The sequence below is a fragment of the Cyclopterus lumpus genome, chromosome 5 (genome assembly GCF_009769545.1).
Source record: "Cyclopterus lumpus isolate fCycLum1 chromosome 5, fCycLum1.pri, whole genome shotgun sequence".
NCBI classification, from domain to species: Eukaryota; Metazoa; Chordata; class Actinopteri; order Perciformes; family Cyclopteridae; genus Cyclopterus; species Cyclopterus lumpus.
This window is the reverse complement of record NC_046970.1, coordinates 14,612,595-14,632,541: the sequence shown is the minus strand read 5'-3', so window position 1 is coordinate 14,632,541 and position 19,947 is coordinate 14,612,595. Positions and strand designations below refer to the sequence as shown.

The window sequence follows — 19,947 nt, the reverse complement described above, 5'->3', positions numbered from 1 at the left end:
AGCAACTAAATAATGCTGAATTTGTAATAACTATGTGTTTTCATACAAATATCATCACAGGTTATTATGATGCACATGTATTTAGAAGGACTGTGCACTTATTTTAGAGAATAATTACAGAGAGAGAGAGGCAGTTACAGCAGTCCACTAACCTTTAAAGTCTTCCACAGCCACAATGAGAACAGCTGTCTACACATTAGCAGAGTTTAAAGGGTCAGTTAACTCAAACAATAGCTTTTACAAAGGCAGTTATTAGAATTTCTTTGTTGGTACTATTTTTTATTTATTTATTGGAACTAGTTTTTACCAAAGAAATAATTCCAAATAGTTCTACAAGCAAATTAGAGCTACCACAATTACATTGGGGCTCAGAGATTGTTATCTCAAAATCTGGGCAAATAAAACCAAAAGAATCTGCATGGATAGGTGTCAGTAGAGGTGCGTGACCCCACTTGTGTTGTGTTTCCAGGATGTGCGAGGGCGTCTGCTCTCTGCCCAGTCCTCGGTTCAACAGTTACGCAAGCAGCTTTCAGAGACTGATTTGGCTAAAAGAGATGCCGAACAGCGATACCAAACTCTGCAGAGAGAGAGGGATGCTGCTCAGAGAGAGAGAGAGACCACACAGAGAGAAAAGGACCGCCTGAAGCAGGAGAGAGACACACTGGCTAGGTTTACAAACCCTTCTATCACCTTTTACAGTCTGCTACTCATCCTTGAATCTTTAAGTGTATGTAACCCTAATGGTTTTTCCTCACACATTATGAACATCGCAGTGAGAAGGGGAGCTTGGAGAAGAGCTTGCAGGCAGCACAGAGCAGCAACCAGATGCTGCAGATGGACTGTGAGAAGCTTCAGCTGACCGTGGCGTCCTCTCAGCGAGAACGAGGTCACGAGAGGGAGGAGAAGGAGGCCGCCACTCAGGAGAGACAGCGGGCAAAGGCAGAGACTCAGAGGATGTAAGTCGGCTAATTGATCTCGATTAAGTGAATGCGATGTGGACGCTCATCTACAAAGTCTGTCTGCAGCCAACACACAATGCAAATGGTCACAGGAGGACACGTTATAAGGTCTTTATTAGCTTCTCATATAGAGAGAGACTCTTCATTTACAAACCTGGGTGAATGGATATGACAGCAGAGCTGACACTTTTACACCATTACATTCCTTTTTCACATATCAAACAAGCCAGCTGGCTCAGTTCACTGAGCCACAGTACCGCTATGTATGTATATGGATTTATAATACTTATGCCTTATGCCTGCTGTTTGTCTGGTCTTCGAGCATACACTGTATTTCGCCTTTTAGAATCAGAATTGTTTATTTGCCAAGTACGTTGAACATACGAGGAGTTTGACTCGATGAGTCGATGAAGGGTGCATAACAATAAACATAGACTTAGAATAAAACAATAAAAATATAATAAAAACAATAAACATAGCGTAATAATAGATAAATATGGTAAATAATAATAATAGATAAATATGGTAAATAACAAACAGATACAAATACTTTAAAACAAGTATATCTTTTAAAATAAAACTGGCAAGTATTTTAATAAGAAAGGAAAAGCTGTGCAAGGGTGTTTAAAATTGTCCTGGGATGTGAGTCAGAGTCAGTTAGTGGGGGTCTCGGGCTTTGTTGATGAACCCGACTGCAGCTGGGAATAAAGTGTTTACTGGTTCCTTAGGATTTAAACAGTGCCCTCCATAATTCCCCTACAGTCCTAATATGTATTGCTATAATATCACATGCTTATCATTTTGCAACAGACAAAAGCAGTGGGATCAGAGTGAAAGCCGAGCCTCTGCTCAGCGAGGAGAGCTGTCTGCAGTGAAGGAGACTCACCAGCAGGTGGAGATTGAGCGGCAGCTGCTGGAGCGAGAGAAAGACCAACTTACTGAAGCACTTGCTCGGGTAAGAAAAAATAAACTTCTTGCAGATTTGATATTCTGTGTTCTCATATTGTCTGTGACCCTCATTTCCCCTCCAGGCTGAGGGCAGTAACGCTGAGCTCTCTCTGCTGCTCAACAAGCTGCAGTCTGAGGATGCAGCTCTCAGGGACTCTCTGGCCAAGATGGGAAGCATGAACGAGGGATTGGCCGAGGACAAAACTGACCTTAACAATTACATTCTCAAGGTAAGACCATTTCAGGTGTGTATTTGACCTCTTAAAGGGGTCCGTTTTTGAAAGGGAGTAGTTCATATGATGTGCCCTCATGTGTTTTTACAAATGACCACACTCGAAGGTAGAGCAAAGGCATGACTGTAAAACACTCCATCCCTTTTCCTCATTTGCGTGTTTTGTAGTCTTGATGTAACGCACAGGGATATGGGCACATTCATGATGTTGCCCTTAGTTACACACAAAAAAGTGACAAAAGCAGTTTTGTGAAGAATGCTACCAGAATGCTGAACTGAACTGTTATAATGTGAACGTCTCAACCTTCACTCAGCTGGAGGAAGGGAAGGCCATCCTGCAGGCCCAGAAACGGGAGGCGGAGCAGGAGAAGTTGACCATCAGAGATGAGCTGGTCCGGTTGGAGCAGGACCGGCTGGAGCTGGACTCAGCCCGCATCACGCTGCACCAGTCGCTGCAGGACCTTGAGCTAAGCCGGGTGGGGACGGAGGCAGAGCTACTGAGTCTCAGTGCCGAGAGATTTAAGCTACAGGAGAAAGTCACACAGGTACACAACAGATTATATTACATCACAAGAAAGCTTTGGTAGGTGGCATGACCTAATTTAGAGATACATCTTATACAGATGCAATGGTTTATTTGGCTAAAACCGAAATGGAAACTGTAATTAGGAGTTTTTTTAGAGCAAGTTTTTTATTTTATTTCTTTGTTTGATTATTATTATTACTCGTTTACATGTTTTGGCTTTTGTTGACAGCTTTGTGGTGAGGTGACCTCTCTGGGATCAGAGCTGACTCTTGCCAGAGGAGAGGGCCAGAGGATCGAGATGGCTTTAGAAGAAGCTGGCCGCGGTCGAGCAGAACTGGCCCGAGACAAAGCAGCACTGGTGGTCCAGCTGACGGCATCTGAGAGAGAAAACGCTGTGCTGTCAGAGGAACTAACTGCTTTCAGGTCTGTGTTGTTTCTCAATGACATATGCATTCTCACATGAGTGAATGTGTGTGTGTGTGTAACTTATGTTTGTAACCGTGCAGGTCTGAGCGGGAGTCGCTGGAAACCAGTCTGTTTGAGGTGCAGCAGCAGCTTCTTCAGGTGGAGTCTCATCGGGAGCAGCTGGAGACGGAGAACCAAAACCTTCGAGTCCGCTGTGAGACTGCAGCAGGTGAGTGATCAAGTTTGTAGAAGAAGAAATACAACAACAACAACGAGAAAAGAGTACTTTTAGTTGACAATGTGCCTCTTTAAGAGCTAAACTCTGAATGTTTGGTATCATGGGAAAGACAATTGTTCAGTGATATGACAGAATAACAACCTAATGGTCGAGTCCTGTGTTTCCCTCTACTGGATTTTTTCCTGGATGGGATATCCAGCTGAACTAAGGCGTGCTCGCTCGGATGGGGAGAATGTGTTGGCCCAGGCTGAAAGAGAGAAACAGGCTCTGACTCAGACTCTAAATGCTGCACAGCTGGAGGCCCAGCAGGCTTTACGCAAGGCCATCTCTGAACATCAGGAGGAGGTGGAGAGGCTGGTCTCAGAAAAGGTCAGAAGCTTCAGTGGTTCAGTGTTACTCAAAGCCCTTCTTGTAGACTTGTTTTACTTTTCAGATAAGTCTAATGGCTCTTTAATCCATGTTTGTGTTCTTGGCTGCTCTGTTTCCCAGGAAGTCGTGCGTCACAGCCTGCTGATGGAGCATGAGGTCACCCTGCGGAGACTCCGGCAGGAGGCGGAGGATCAGCTCCGCAGGGCAGAGAGAGAAAGCGAGGAGCTGCAGGATGAACTGAGGAGTCTCAAGCATGACAGAGATCAGAGTCTGCTGCAGGCTGAGACGGAGAAACAACAGGTTGGATCTGAGTTCAAGCCTCTGAGAAACTGAAAAATTCTCCTTGTCCTCTCCGTCATGGTAGTTTGGATTAGATTAGTTTAGATTAGATTAGATTAGATTAGATTATACTTTATTCATTCCCTTGACGCAGCAGCAAAACATTTTTTACAAATATACAATACAATACAATAAAATAAAATAGCAGGACATATTACATTTAAGATTAAAATTTTAAAGGAAATGAAAATCTAAAAAATAAAATAAAAATGAAAGTGTAAAAATGAAAGTGTATACAGTGTTTCTAAAGTATAGTTTAAGAAATTCATTAGATACGCTATCCAGACAGTGTGGCTCCGGTACGTCTGTTGTAAGTTCCTCCCCTTTTGTTAACCAGACATTTTCTCTCTTTCCAGGCCCTTTCTCTGAAGGAGGCAGAAAAAACAGTTTTGTCTGACAGGGTGTCCACCCTGCAGGCCGAGCTGTCAGCTGCAGCCCTGGAGGCAGAGCGAATGTCGAGAGAGGCAGCTCATTACAAAGAGCAGGAGCAGGTGAAGTGACTTCCTGTCTGTTGTTGAATTATCTTCGGTCTTCACAGCCACATAAGGAAGATTTACTGATGTTACTTTTTATTGACTTTTTGCTCATACACAGATCAGAATTGGGGCTCTGACCAGCGAGCTGCTGGAGCTTCGCTCTCAGCTGGAAGATGCAGCTTCTGTTCATGAAAGGGAACTCCACAGTCTACGAGAGACTTGCACTGATCTTCAGTCACGTGCTGATGTTGCTCTCAAAGAGGTAGATGATCTTCTACAAGTGGGAATATGAGAGTGATACAATATAAATCAGAGACCACATACCTCCACCAATGCTGCAAATTCCTTTATTTGTCATTTTAGACAATAGAAAACACAATTTATTATGCATTTTCACGTAGTGACAATCATGAGCAGTGGCATAGTCATCACAACAGGTGAAGTACAAACCAAAAACCGCCCTGTGTTGAAACGTTGCAGGGGGCTGCGTTGATGGGGGTGCTTATTGTTTTAAATACTGATGAGACAGGAAATACAATTCACGAAATCCAGTTGGAGTTTAAGACTCAATATAATATTTAGAGACAGAATTTTACAACTCTAAAGTTTAACAGTTAAAAAGTAATCTACCAGGAATGCTTGCTGGCATTTATTGGAAAGACCACTGCAGCACCTCGTTGGATGACATTGCTTTGCAGCAGAAGTTGATCCTGGTTCAACGGGCTGGCTTTATTCAAAGGAATGAGAGGGCTGCATGTTTTCACGCAGGACAGAAGTTGTTCTGGACGCGGCCTTAGTTTAAGTTCAAACACTAAAAGGAGTTTAAATGTCAGATGAAGTGTAGATTGAGTTGAAAGAGGCATTGTAATTGTACAAACCAGAGGACAATGTCAGTTGAATGGTCACCTGAAGTGTAAGCAGTGAAAGTTGTTTTCAGTTATAAACCTGTAGGCATTGAATGGAGTTGAATTGCAGTTGACATGTAATCTCTGAAAGCTGCTGATTTGTTGGTTGAAGATTAAAAGATTAATAAACAATCATTAAAATGTGTTATTTAAATAAAAATACCAAAAACAAAATACATGTGAATAACTGCTACAACATGCATGTAGGCAAGCTAAATGATCAACTTTTGCAAACATGCTCTAACTTGCATGGTTGATAAAGTTTGGATCCCCGTTTCTATTCTCATTTTAAACAGCTGATAATAGGCAGAGCCATGTGTCCTGTAACAACCAAAGGTTATCAGATGACAAAGCCCTGGTTGGTCTACTTACCGAGGCAAGGACCTGGCCTATAAACGGGAGGTTGAATCTTTTGTCAGCTGGTGTGATGACATTTGTTTTAAAATAAATGTTGGAAAGACCGAAGAGTTGGTTATTGATTTCAGATGGAAGAAGGAGAAGGTCTCCCCAGTGATAATTGCGGGTCAGCAGATAGAAGTTGTCCAGTCATATAAATATCTTGGGGACAGTAAATTAAACTGGAAAAATAACACTGATGCTGTATTTAAAAAGGCTCAGTCCAGACATTTCTTTTTAAGGAAGCTCAGATCTTTTGATATCAGCAAAAAGCTTCTTCATGTTTTTTACCAGGGGATCTTAGCTAGTGTCCTCTTCTATGCTGTGCTACTGCATATGATAAAACCTGATCAATAAGATGATCAGAAAGGCTGGCTCAGTGATCGGCCTTATCCTGGACTCACTAGAGGTCACTAGAAAAGAGTACAAGGGCCCAGTTAAAAACGATTGTTTCTTTTGAAGGCCTTCCACTAAACTGTTGTTAATGGACTCAGAAGCTCATTGAGTGAGCGACTCAGGATGCCTCAATGTTCTACTGAACCACTCAGAAGGTCTTTCGTTCCAGCAGCAGTTAGATTCTTTTTTTAGATTGAGCATCTTTCTGATGTTAATCATGTTATTATTTATGATTTGTAATGTGTTTTTGTTGTTTATTGTTCACAGTGGACTTGTTGTCTGTATGAGTCTTCTGTTGTCTGTATGAGTTTTGTGTGGCAAATGATTTTCCGCACTGGGAATTAATAAAGTTTTCTCATTTAATGTTATCGCTTGCTCCTGTAGCAACAAGGCCAAACCTTCCACCAAATGTTAGTGGAAACTGTGTTGAGATGTCCTGTGAACTAGCAAATAGAAAACGGAACTTCCTGGTGGATGTCATGTGATAATCCACCACATTTTGAGTCTGTTCGGTTCCATCACCTTGTACCACACATGACTTTTGCCCTCCAGCTGGACCAGTGCAGAGCTTCTCTCTCAGCTAACGAGGAGTGTCGAGACCAGCTGAGGCGAGACTTGTTGGACAGTGAGCGACGTCTCAACCAAACTCAGGATGCAGCAGAAAACAACAGAAGAGAGGGGACAGAGCTGCGACGTAACCTCGCTGACATCACCAAGGAGAGGGACACTCTCGGCCAATCGAATACTCAGCTGAGAGGAACTCTACGAAGTGCAGAAACGGAGAGAATCAGGTAAACACTCCAACGAGTGGGAAAGTATCCGCTGACAGAAATGCAATGTTCAGAGTAAAATGTTTGTGTGTTGGTTTTTCAGCGTGAAGAGACAGTGTGAGGAGAAGGAGCAGAGGCTGGCTGTGCTGGAGGAGACTCTGTCATCTAATCAGAAGGAGGTGACGGAGCTGCGGAGCTGCCTGAGAGAAGTTGAACGGTCACGGCTTGAAGCTCGAAGAGAACTCCAGGAGCTCCGCAGACAGGTCAGACATGCTGCCACCCCTTTCTTCACACCTCGCAGACACTTACAAAGACGCTTGTTGTCAGTCTAGACTTCACATTTGTGGCTGTGTGGTGATGTTGTGCTTTTCTTGGCTCCAGCTGAAGGTTCTTGATGGAGAGAAGGAGCAGAGAGGGAGGGAGGTGGCAGAGCTGCAGACTCGCCTGTCACTGGAGGAGCAAAGAGAGGAGGAGAAGGGGAAAGAGGTTTTCACCCTCAAACAGAAGTTAACTGAGGCTGAAACAGCGCGAGACTCCCTCAAGAAAGAAGTGAGTAGACATTAGTGTGAAGACATTATTTGCTTACGTGCTGTCTTCACTGTGTCACAATTTATAATTCTTTTGTTTTTCAATGCAGCTTTCTGTGACTCAAAAGCGCCTGCTGGAGTCGGAGTCGGGGTGGCGGGGCTGCGAGAGCGAACTGACTGCTCAGCTGCAGGAGGCGCGTGGCTGCGAGAAGAAGATGCAGGATGAAGCCAAGAATTTGGCCCTGCGCGCTCAGGCGGCTCAGGACTCTGCCGCTCTTTCCATCCTGCAGCTGAGCGAGGCCCAGGGCCGCCTGGCCGCCACAGAGGCGGAGCTAACCCGGGCTGATGCCGGGAGGAGGGACCTGGAGTTTCGTCTGAGCAGCCTTCAGTCTGCACTGACGCGAACACTGGGCATCGGAGCAGGCGGCAGGGGAGGCAGGGGGCGGAGCCCAGGGGGGAGCTCCACATCACCAGGAACCATGTCACGCCACCACAGCATCTCCCCACTGCGCTCCTCCCTGTCGCCTCCTAAAGGTAAGAAAGAGACACAGAATTTAGACATTTATTCAGGCATTTTTAATTTTTTTAAATGTTTTAGCGCAATTTCTTTTATAGGACTGTCTCAAAGAAGATTCCTTTTTTCGCTGCTTAATGTCTTCTTGAGATATAAAGCCGAACAGACCATTCCACATCTCATATTCAGTATAATGTGATCCCTAATACCCACCTTTTAGATGTCCCAATATACAACAATATTTTAAGTGTAATATTTTAATATTATAAGTGGATGCAATTTGTCATATTTCATTTTTACAGAATTCCGAGGAAGTACCCCTGACAATACTTTAGGCTCTGTGTCGCCTGAGAGGGGGGAGACACCGCTGCCTCTCCCTCAGCCAGAGCTGGACCCCGACACACTGCGAAGCGATCTGAGAGACTTCCTCCTGGAGCTGCGTGGGGCACAGAGAGAGAGGGTAACAGAGCAGCTTGGCATGAGAACAATCACAAAGTAAAAATTAATAATAATTCAGGGTTATGTTTGTGTTTTTATGGTTCAAGTCTTTGTTTATTGCTGATTTTGAAGGATGATGCTCTCTGCCAGCTGGGGGCCCTGCAGCAGGAGCTGGAGGAGCTGTCAGGGGAACGGGACTCTGCTCTGATTCGTCTCACTCACCTGGAAAACACCTTACAGGAATACCAAGAAGGTAAAATATTTGACATTTGTTCATGTATTTTCAGAAGAAAAAGCCCTTCGTCGGATGACCAAATGACCACACAGCCATTTTTGTTGTGTGTTTTTGTGTGTGATTGCAGGAAAGCGTGGAGTGGACGAGCGTCTGACCACCACTCACATTTTGCTCCAGCAGTCGGAGGAGATGGTGAGGAGAGGAGACAGAGAGAGGAGAGCTCTCAGCGACAGGGTGAAGGATTTAGAGCGAGCGCTACAGACCTCTGAAATGGATAGAAAACATACCCAGGTACACACACTTTTGTGTACTCATGTGCATGTATATAGACTCCATGTATTTGTACTGGGTCCCACACAGCAGTGACCACTGATCTGCCATCATCACCATATGGCAGCACTCAACAGTAGGGCAATATGTAATAACAACAGATGCCACACACATAATATCATACCTCTTATGGTGTCCTGTCTCAACTCTCCATATGTCTGTTTTCAATGCCAGCACCTTTCAAAATAATCCTCCTGGCAAGAGGAGCAGGGGCAATGAAGTGAGAGAGAGGAAAAAACACAAAGCATTGATAGACAAAACTGTGTGTGTGTGTGTGCTATTGAAAGCCATTCATACATGTTGCATTTTTGTAAAATCTCAGGAGGATTTATGTGTAAACAGTGTGTTGGACTATCTGTGCATTCCTTTGTATTCTGGGTCTAAAGTACAGCTCTCCAATATACAACAAGGAACTTTGCTTCACCAACTGGTCTTGAAAATCATCTCTGTCCTCCCTCCATCTCTGCAGGATCAGTTAAATAAGCAGCGTGCTGCTGAGATGCGTCTGGAGGCGGAGAAGAGGCGTCTGCGGGAAGCGCTGGAGGCAGCTGAAGCCCGGGCCACCAGGGTGGAGCTGGGGAGGCGCAGTCTGGAGGGGGAGCTGCAGAGACTCAAACTGAGTCTGGGAGACCAGGAGTCTGACAGCCAGGCCTCCCAGGAGCGCCATGACTCTCTACTAAAACGGGTAGAGTCGGCTCAGACAGATATCCTCATATCGCTGAGTGCCTAATCTGATTCTTAATTAGTAGGACATTTTTTTATGTGCCTCAAAAGAGAGCAGGTCTTGGTTAATGTGGTAATACTGTATTTTATGGGTCTGTAATTTCCTTATAATTTCCCAATAATAAACCTTTTTTAAAGAAAGTTTCCTACAAAGAACTGTGTGAGAAACAAATCATGGAGAACGAGACGTTGGTACATTTCTACTACCTTGCTAGTGTAACCTGCATAGTTACAGTATTTAGTCAGTGGACAGCAACAATGCAACAATGTGAATTATGAATGGTTAAGTTTGCAATAATAAATGACACATTTCTACAAACTGCAGGTGGCAGAAGGAGAAGCCTGTGTGTCTCTGCTCCAGAGAGAGGTGGAGCGGCTGAGCCAGGCTCTGCTCAAAGCTCAGGAAGGTGAGTCTGTACTCAATGAGAAGTTCTCTTCCCTCAAAAAGAGCCTGCAGGAGGCAGCAGCTTCTCACAACAGCACACAGAGTTGTCTGACCACTCTGCAGAAGACGCTGAGTGTGGCCGAACAGGATAAAAGGCTTCTGCAGGTGAGTGAGACAGAAGGTAAAAAAGGCCTTTGATAATATGGATGAAGCCCAGGCAGTGATGTGATAATTACTTTGTACCAATAAGGAACGAATGGATGAAGCCCGGGCGTCATTAGTGGAGGGGAAAAGGAACATGGTTGCCCTCACTGAGCGCGCACAAAGCTTGCAGAGTGAGCTGGACCAGAGCGAGCTGAAACGGGAGGAAGTGGAAGCTGAGCTCAACAACACTCAAGAGGTGAAGAAGATGGATAATCTGTGTGTCGTCACACATCTGCCCTCATCAAGTCTTCAGAAAAAAACATTTTAACAATCAAAGCAATAAAAATGGAAACGTATCCCAATACATTTGCACATTAACACTCTCTCTGTATCTGATCTCTGATCCCTGGCTTACCTCCGTCAGGCTCTACGTCAGCGCTCAGCCAGTGCTGCAGAGGCTCAGCGCAGCGCCCACTCAGCTCAAACAGAGCGCGCCGCCGTGGAGGAGCGGCTGCGTGGGCTGCAGCGAGCGGTCGCCATGCTCGAGACTGAGAAAAAAGATGCTGAGAGGCAGGCTGTGAGGCTGGAGAAAGACAAGGATGCACTGAGGAATACACTGGATAAGGTCAGCACTGAAGCTTGTGCACAATGAATGTGAAACTGGTTGCAAACAATCGTTTCTTTGTGAATTTATACTTCATGTACTCTAAGAACACAGAGTGAGTCCAGTAGGTCACAGTGAACAACACCTTATTGAAGACATCAGGTCATAGAGTACCATAGTCATAGAGGGAACAAGGTCACAGAGTTTATCTAGTGTTTTGTCTGAATTGATGTCACTCATTCTTTCGTCAAATTATATATATATATATATATATATATATATATATATATATATATCGACAAAACAAGAACTATTGCCTCTCCTGTTCCTCATCTGAGCTCACCACTACTTTTTATACCACATGTAAAGGTCAAATTTCTCATCAAAAATAATAATTTTCACCTGCATCTTTAAAAACCAGACCCTACAGACTTTTTTGTAATGGATCTCACGCTTTCCTATTGCTCACATTTCTCTTTAATCAGGTTGAACGTCAGAAGCTGAAAACTGAGGAAGGCAGCATGCGACTGTCTGCAGAGAAAAGGTGCTTGGATCGCTCTCTGAACTCCACAGAACAGGAGCTGCAGGAAGCACAGCAACAGATACTGATGCTGCAGGTGAAGAGTAGATTCATCAGAAATCATACTTATTACATTTATTGCAGCACTCAGTGTAATAATAAGAACCTCTGAGAAGCTATTCCAAACTGCTATACGTCTCACCATAAAATGTGTTTTTGTAGCTGCTTCACACCTTCGAGTGTGACTGAGCTGGCTGGAGTACATCACGTTTCACTGGAGGACAAAGCCATGGTTTAACGTGCTGCTTACTCCTTTGACGAGGGCTGCCGTCGATCAAAGAAACTCTTAGTAATCCAGCTTTAACATGTGTTTTTGTGGAGTATAAATCATTTTCCATTGAGTAACGAGGGATTTTATCTGATGTAGTTTCATGAGAAAAACATCACATTGTGTTCAGTGAATGTTACAGGACAAGGCTAGCGTGTGCATTACAGTTGCATTGGAAAGAGTAAGTGAATTAATAACTCACAGGACAGTCAGCTGGACTTTGTTACCGTCTGAAACAAATAGTTCATGTAACTCTCCTAGATATTCATTAGATTACACCTGAAACTTTGGAGAGGACCCATAAATGTCAAATGAGGTCAGTGTAACTTAGAAATAACCGTAAACTCTGGACACATCTGCTTCTTGTTACGAGTCACAAATAAGCAGTCAAGAGTTGTTTTTCTGTTCTTCTGCTTCTCTGCACCACTCATTCTTGAAAGTGCTTCTCTCCAAAATCTAAATGTTCGACCAAACCCCTGAGATATTTATGTGGAGGTTTCATTTTGCTAAACAAGTCATAACATGTTTTTTTTGTTTACCACAGACACACTATAAACAAGCAAATATATAAAGCTACATTGAGTTTTCTTTGAACTCTAAAAGAGTCATTAAAGTTGTTTATTTCATGCTGGTTTTACATCTCAGACAAAAGATAATTTCCCCCAATTTAGCCAAACTTTTCCCAGGTTGCAGAAATGTTCATCATCTTCACCAACCCTCGAGCATTTGCTAAAAGGTCCTGTGGAACCAATGTGATTTGGCAAAAGAAAGTAACACAATTATAGAACTTCAAGGCTATATTTGTAAGTACCTCGCTGCAACTTCCTTAATCACTCCTTGTCATGCGTAAGATTCAGATTAATGTGTGAGGCAATCAATATATAGCGTAAACAATAAAGCCAGAGCTGAAATTAAAAATAAAGAATTGTAAGTTTCGTCATTTAACTTTGAACTTGAACCGCGTGATGGCGGTTTCTCTCCTCGGGGCCATCCCCGATTTGTTAGAGGACCTTCTCCAGACCAATAAACATCACAGGTGTTAGTTGTGAACAACAACAGATTTATGATGTTTACTCATCTGTAAAGTTATTTGTTCAGCATCTAGTTTCATGGAGATGGTCCAAGTTGCCAAAAATGATTCCTGAAGAAGCTTTCAAAGGATAGATACATTTCCCATAAATAAATGTACTGAACAATATCCAATAGTTGCTGTTCTCCTGGAGGATCTTCTTTACACCAAATTCTTCTTCAATTTTCTTCGTATGACCTCTTAATATTACCTGTAGGTGGCAGACCCCAGAATGTCTTTTATGGCTGCATTTACATTCTTCCAGATAGGCTTAGTTAAGTGCATTTCCAGAAAACGCAAGTATAGTTTTTCCTCCACAGAGCGTTCCACATGATTCTTCGGTGGTTAGCTGTCTGTTTTTGATCTGGGATTTTAGGAAGAACCGAACCAAAGTCTCTCCATTGTTTAGTTGTTTTCCACATAAACTGTCCTGAGATTCGGTGTGCTGCCAGACTTTCCTTTGTGCTAACATGTTAGTTTCTCCTACCTGTGTGTGTTTTGTATCAATGTGTGTGTCTGTGTTTGTGCATGTTTTGAGTAGACTCAGCTGGCTGAGATGGAGCAGTCCCACAGTCTGTGTGAGAGTTTGGTGAGGCAGCGTGACGAGGCCCAGCAGGAGGCGGAGAGACTGAGGACCAGCTTCAGGGACGTTGAGCGAACGCTGGGAACCAGAGAACGAGCTCACCGACACAGAATCAAAGGCCTGGAGGAGCAGGTACACACACACACACACACGCACACACACACAAACAGACAGATCGTGGTGTAGGTAAGGTTCCCTTTTCAGATTAATGAGGTGAATGAGCTGGTTAAGAGTGTCCCTCACTGTATCCCTGCAGGTGTCCACCCTGAAGGAGCAGCTGCAACAAGAAATGAAACGGCGGCAACCGTCTCTTCCATCCTCCTTTTTGTCACCAGGAAAGTGAAATGCAGCTTAAAACCAAAAGCACCCCCACAGCATTCCTGACGGGAAAATCCACTCATCATGAATGTCTGAAAGCAATATTTTCTCACAGAAACATTCCCTAAAGAATTTATACTCTAATTCCAGTGTTTTAAAATATGATTGATTTACTTTGTGACACTGAAATGAACGCCAGTGTCATTCTCTTGGTGTGTTATTGAACACTTAAGCTGCAGCCAAACGACAGGCGAGGGAACGGAGCGACGTGATTCAGCAGCTGTGCTGAACACGCCAGTAGCCTGCTGATTACTGGCAACCATCTCCACTTGATCCGTGCTCAACTTCTTCCCAAACGTCCTGCTCTTATTCAAGTAGAAAACCCAAATCACCAGTTTTGCAGTTTGACCTTGATTCCGCCACATTTATATGAACAGTTGAGGACACTTAAAGAAGGAAAGGACGGACTTCACCAAGTGTGAATGCCAAGAAACAGACGAATTGAGCATAATGAAGGAACTGCACTCCTATTTTCTTTTAGAAGCAGACACATATTTTACTGATTATGTGTTACATAGACAGCTTTATAACTGAAAAGGGGACCACTGCAGTATGATGGTATACGTACAGTATGTTTTTATTAGTTTGACTAGTTGGATATACATTGTTCTTACTGTATAGAGAGAGGCAGACTGATGATTAACAACAACAATATGACTTGTATGGACAATACACATGGAAGCCACATGTCTGCAAGAGAATAAACTCAGTGTGCACCATAAATCATGTATTTCATAAATACCTTTCACAGCGCACTGATCTGCATGTTTTGACTCAATCATACACTGAATATCTGAAGTTTTTTTTTTTTTTCTCAGTCTTTATAGTGACAGTTTTACAAAGCAGTATTACAGAGGCCGTTTGTGAGAAGCCTTTTTAAAGCACTTGCTGCCACTGAAATGAGCTTTTTTATATATATAGCTAGCTTGCTGCTTGGTTGCTAAGTACAGATTCAGGAGGCAATAGTACAAAAACTAAGGTCACTCACCACCTGTTTCTTCACACATCTCATGATCTATTATGGCTAGCTATTGATTAGTTGTGTCTGATGTCAGTGCACAGTGGCCACCATTGATACCTTGATCATCATGAGAATGACTGCTTTTCAACACAAGTACAGTAACATATCAACAAACAAAAAGCATGAGATTAATACGGTGCAATATGCTAAAAATAACAAAAAAAATGTTCTGCAGTTTTATGTGCATCTCTAATAGTTTTTATTGCACCAGTGTGATTATTTTATAGCACCAGTGATTCATACAATCATCAATGTCCTTTTGGAGGTTATTCATCCATACACACCAGATCTACTGGGCAGACATACATGTGTAAAGAAGAAATATGGACACAACAAAAAAGGAGTAATAAGGTAAAGTGGGGAGAAACGTGGAGGAGGAAAGACAGATCAAGAGGATGTGGATGAAAAAGCGGCAGTGTCTGGGCAGGTAGTGTCCCTGAACTCTGTTCTCAATCAGCAGCCACCACAGCTTTTTCCGCAGCTTCCTCCTATTGATGCACACTGGCCGCTCAGCGCCGCTACGCCACAGCGAGAGAACTGATCACGACACAGGTCCGCTAAACACAGAGGCGCTGAGTTAAGATAATGATGCTTCATATGCAAACAAACACACAAAACAAACAAATGCAGAAAACACTGAACGCACCTCTGAGCAACTCTTCATGTGCGCACACAGTCCGAACGCAAACCTCCTTGTTGATGATGTACACCCGTCGCAAGCTTAATGGAAACACATGTAGAGGTCACAAGAGAGTTATCTTCATCATCATCATCATCATCATCATCATCAGTCCAAAGGGTATTTAAAGAACAAGTCTGACAATAATCTGTATTTTTCTTGCTGTCAACCAATCCAATGAAAAACCTGCAATGGACTGATCACAAGTGTTATCCCTGTATCCAAAGCCTGATTTATCTTATTATTTTTGTACAATTGAGCTCCAATGTTTGTTTTTTTTGTTAACATACTCATGAAACTCATGATTAATTAGCGCACCAAATGTGTATTATTTCGCGGTTGAAAGTAGTCCCCAACAAATATGGTATTCACTTCTTTTTGAGTAACGTTTGCGAAAGGCTACAGTGCCCCGCTGTTTTAGGATACAAGTGGAACTCTAAACTGGTGTCCCATTTTTTAAAGATGTACATCCTCAGTAGGAACCAGAGGGCTTGGGGCCGCAGACAGGGTCCAGACGATGGGGAGTAGCACTAAATGGACTAATACTTTGTTGGTTTAAGTCTTTACATAAAATTGTCTGGCAATAAGAAATATCCTTTTTGCTTAAACTTATCAAATTTGCAGGACAACTTGACGACAATAGCCTTTTCCTACACTGTGGAAGCATCAAAACCTGCTGTAGGCTTACAGTGTTCAGTCGCATGAATGCATAGTAGTTGGAAAAGTCCTATATTTACTTATATATTTACATCACTCTATTGCACCAGAATAGACCACAAGTCATGTATTGTCAATAAGGAACGTATACCAATACATTAGTTAAATACTGACTTTTGACAAGCTGTTGAGAGAAGATTTATTTTGGGGATTTGTGCTTCAAGGAGACGTAGAAGCAGTTCAAGTGAGGTGGGTTAAGAAAGTCAGTTTGTCCAACAAACTTCGGAGAGGTTTTCTACTGATTAACGGACAAAAAGATGACTGGGTTTTCCTTGTGGGCTGAACTGCGTGTTCCAAATTCATTTCAGTACGTACCTGTAGAAGCAGAGGCTGTTTAAGCACTGCTTGCATGGCTTGTGAACAGAGTAGAGTCTGGTGCAGGGATACTGCTCCTCTCTGCAATCTGGAAATAAAACACACAGCAAAATAATGTCTCCACTCAAATTTAACAACTGATAATCTGTCCTCTTTTCTCTAAGGTGTTCTTACCCAGAGGGCCAGGCTCTGTTGGCTCCGTCTCCAAATCGGACTCTGATATTTACATGGAAAACAGATTTACAAATGAGTTCTCAACACAACACATACGACTCTTAAATAGCATGACTCGGACAGGGGCAGAGTTCAGCACATATACCGGATTTTTCTGGACGGATCACTGGCTCGAGGCGAACCTGTTGCTGGAAGGTTCCAGGAGGAGAATCAGGATTTTCAGAGTCTGGACAAGAAGGAGAGGAATCACTTTTTAAACAACTAATCACTGGTGTTTAACTTAAAAATGAACATCGAGGAACATCTTTATGGACTTTAAAAATGCTTTACCTGGAAAATAATCCGGCCCATAGTCCTCTGTGAAGCCATGAAATAAGTAGGAGAGAAAATAGTTTCATGCAATAAACATTGTGAAACCAATTACAGTACTCCTCAAACACACACAACAAAAAGCTCTGCGCCATATAAAATAAACCACCTGGATGCCAAAACTGAACAAAACAGGCAGTTTGTGTAATGCATGACTTCATATGCAAGATGTTTAAAATAATGACATGCAGAGTGGTCAAAGTGCTAATTACACTGTGACTACAGTTGCTATGCGGGTGGTAAATAACAAGTAACTCCTCGAGGCGAGGTGACACATCAGAGGACAACAAGAAATCGGTAACAGATGTCCAGAGCTATGATATAAACCGATGCTGAGCTGGAACAATCAGGGCCAATATTCTCTTAATGAACTCACCCAAAAAAGAAAACCGTTCTTGGTACTGAGCCTGGGCGAGCAGCAGAGCTGTTGACATTTCAGAACAATAAAGTAATCACAAAAAGATGGGGTAATGAGTCGAATACAGGGGAGGGAAATTGAGTAACTACAAGTACTCAAGTATTAAGATGGGTATCTTAATATGCACTTTTTTCAGGTGTTTTCTTACTTCTACTTTTACACATGTTTTGAACACTGCACTTTTTCTCAAAATTGTCTGGCAATCAATGAAATGTGGAGTTTATTAGAAATAAAACACAGAGAGAGGTTATGTTAGCTAATGTTAGCATACATAAACTGCAGGGAAATTATGTAACTGACAGGTAGATTTCACTCAGGTGGCTGTGACACCTGCAGGCACAGTTATGTTTATGAGCTACAGCAAGTCACATCCAGTAATATCACTTTAAAGTAAGTAGAATGTAACGTTTAATGTTTAATTTTTAATGGCACTTGCCTGGTACGAGGATAAAGCCAGTGAAGTCTCACAATATTATATATACAATATTTATTGTAAACACTTGAGAGTGGCATCAATCTTCTCATCTATCTCTGGCCAAGAAAGTGGATACAAGTTGAAATATGATCGTCTCACATTTAATAATGAATATTTACATCTAAGATTTAGACCCAAGTTTTCCGGGGCCTCGTGGACGGTTGGTGCAGTTACCTGGCAGACAGATGAGGAGCAGGACTCTCATGGTCACTCTGGGAGGTAGACTGACTAGGACACTGCAGGGGGGATGAGTATTAACAATGAAAACAGAGCAACATGAGGGGAATAGAGTGCTCAGTGCTGGATATGCCTCTGGTCTCCAAAACTCTCATCTCGTCTCTTTCCCCCTGCCCTGCGTCACCTTTACAGCCCCCCACCCACCCACTGCTTTCGACCCCCCCCCCACTGGCCTCAAACAGCCACGGCAAGAAAAAGGGGGGAGAAAACTCTGACAGCAAGAATGTGGCACGTCTGTCTTCCTAAGAACAATCCCTCTGTTTTCCTACTTTTCCTCGCTGCCGCAGACAGTCTCGGGGCTGAATTCCAGGAAAAGAAACAGAGGACCCCTCCACCCAACCCCTCTCCCTGAGTTTTTTTTCATCCCTCCCTCTCGCCGTCTGCTTCCACATCCTTCGTTTCCCTTCAGTCGCCCTCACTGGTCATTTCCTCACACCCTCCCCCTCCTCCTCGTTACCCCTTTTTCTTTCTTCTTCCTTCTACAAAGCAAGAGCCTCTCAGGTTGAGTGAAAATGACATGTGGACAAAAAAACATGAACACTGACAGCAATAGACATCCCTGAGTATTACTTTTTACTTAAACCAGCAGTAGAAATGCAGGAGGTCACATTGTGAAACTGTTGCATACAGTAAAATCCATTACCTTAACACTCACTAAAATACTTTTTCCACTTTGTGGAAAGTATGAATGCTCCTCCTCCGCTGCAGCACTGTAAGCTGTTTCATACACACAACATGAAGTAGTTCATTTGTGTGTATCAATAAATCAGTGAATGTGTGTGTGTGTGTCTGTGTGTTTGTGTATTAGCATCAGACACACACACATTCTTCTTGTGCATCACAGTGGCTATTGGAAACCATATGTTTTCACAGCACACATCTGGGAGCGATTAACTCCCCTCTCCCCAATGAGCCCCTCCCTTCCCAGCTACAGACCCCATCTCCCCCCACCTACACTTACACACACTTAGACCCACTCACACAATTACAAACACACGCACACACGCACGCACACACGCACATTACGTAGGAGTTTCTGAGGACAGCAACTGGAGATGTATTGCTGTCATCTATTTTACGAATACTATTTTTTATGCAACTATGACAGATATATAAAGAGAAAATCTCAATCATCTTCCCAGGTGCCCTCATCGACCCCCAACCTCTGGAAGCAACTGTTTTTTTTCTGTTTTCCCTCTTGGCACCTCTCTCTCCATTGTAGTGTTAGTGCTGAAGGCTGAGCTCTGATGTCCCGCCTCCTTCTTCTCTCCAGTGAAAACACAGGACCACATGTCAGCTCTCAACAGCCATTAACATACACGCAAATTATCACACAATTATTCGTTGTGCATTATGCGGACTGGGCGGAAGTGTTAATGTTCTTAAAACGTGGTTTGGGCTGCATGCAATCTGCGCACTTCACCTCACATCTCTTTACACCCCCCGGCCCCCCCATCATTTTGTGTTAACTTTTGTTTCACACAAATGCAACTCAAGTTAAGTCTTCTTAACAATCAGAGCATGACATATAAACAAAAAAGTAGGTTAACAACACATGTGAAAACAAGACTAATTTTCAGAGGTTCTTACCCAAATTTGCTTCAGTTTGCTCCGACTATCCTCAGCTCTCATGCGTCCTTGTGAGTGCAGGAGGACTTTGCAGCGCCACATTGTACCACCCCGCACCAGTAGTCTCCTCCCCGTCCAGTCCCAGCCTCCAGCCCCCGGTCCCAGCACCGACCCGCAACAAGATCGCGGTGATCCCGAGACCTGCTCCCCGTCAGGCTCTGTGACGATGCAGGATC

The 19,947-nt window shown here is 43.3% G+C and overlaps 2 protein-coding genes across 2 annotated transcripts in view; one reads left to right on the top strand and one right to left on the bottom strand.

Annotated features, from left to right (window-relative positions):
• Positions 1 to 14,460, top strand: part of LOC117730651 (rootletin-like) — a 22,597-nt gene extending 8,137 nt beyond the window's left edge. The window contains 25 exon segments of the mRNA XM_034532500.1: positions 470 to 669; positions 774 to 956; positions 1,770 to 1,914; positions 1,991 to 2,137; positions 2,454 to 2,684; positions 2,895 to 3,088; positions 3,172 to 3,299; positions 3,508 to 3,677; positions 3,798 to 3,977; positions 4,373 to 4,507; positions 4,611 to 4,754; positions 6,742 to 6,980; positions 7,063 to 7,222; positions 7,341 to 7,508; positions 7,597 to 8,020; positions 8,303 to 8,460; positions 8,571 to 8,691; positions 8,801 to 8,964; positions 9,473 to 9,688; positions 10,052 to 10,276; positions 10,362 to 10,511; positions 10,680 to 10,880; positions 11,345 to 11,476; positions 13,318 to 13,491; positions 13,616 to 14,460. Of these exon segments, the coding sequence (XP_034388391.1) occupies positions 470 to 669; positions 774 to 956; positions 1,770 to 1,914; positions 1,991 to 2,137; positions 2,454 to 2,684; positions 2,895 to 3,088; positions 3,172 to 3,299; positions 3,508 to 3,677; positions 3,798 to 3,977; positions 4,373 to 4,507; positions 4,611 to 4,754; positions 6,742 to 6,980; positions 7,063 to 7,222; positions 7,341 to 7,508; positions 7,597 to 8,020; positions 8,303 to 8,460; positions 8,571 to 8,691; positions 8,801 to 8,964; positions 9,473 to 9,688; positions 10,052 to 10,276; positions 10,362 to 10,511; positions 10,680 to 10,880; positions 11,345 to 11,476; positions 13,318 to 13,491; positions 13,616 to 13,702 (4,476 nt within the window). The 3' untranslated portion in view covers positions 13,703 to 14,460.
• On the bottom strand, positions 14,292 to 19,947 carry mfap2 (microfibril associated protein 2). Its single transcript, XM_034532547.1, has 9 exons — positions 19,733 to 19,947; positions 18,080 to 18,141; positions 17,389 to 17,436; positions 16,974 to 17,000; positions 16,789 to 16,869; positions 16,644 to 16,685; positions 16,470 to 16,557; positions 15,405 to 15,478; positions 14,292 to 15,315 (listed from the first exon to the last, which is right to left on the bottom strand). The coding sequence occupies exons 2-9, from the start codon at positions 18,108 to 18,110 to the stop codon at positions 15,212 to 15,214; spliced, it is 495 nt and encodes a 164-aa protein (XP_034388438.1). The 5' UTR covers positions 18,111 to 18,141; positions 19,733 to 19,947; the 3' UTR covers positions 14,292 to 15,211.

Coding starts and splice junctions, on each gene's coding strand:
- mfap2 (XM_034532547.1), bottom strand. CDS start 18,110: ATGAGAGTCCTGCTCCTCATCTGTCTGCCAG. Junction 16,558..16,643: donor AACAGAGCCTGGCCCTCTGG/GTAAGAACACCT, acceptor TTTTATTTCCAG/ATTGCAGAGAGGAGCAGTAT. Junction 15,316..15,404: donor ACATGAAGAGTTGCTCAGAG/GTGCGTTCAGTG, acceptor CTCTGTGTTTAG/CGGACCTGTGTCGTGATCAG.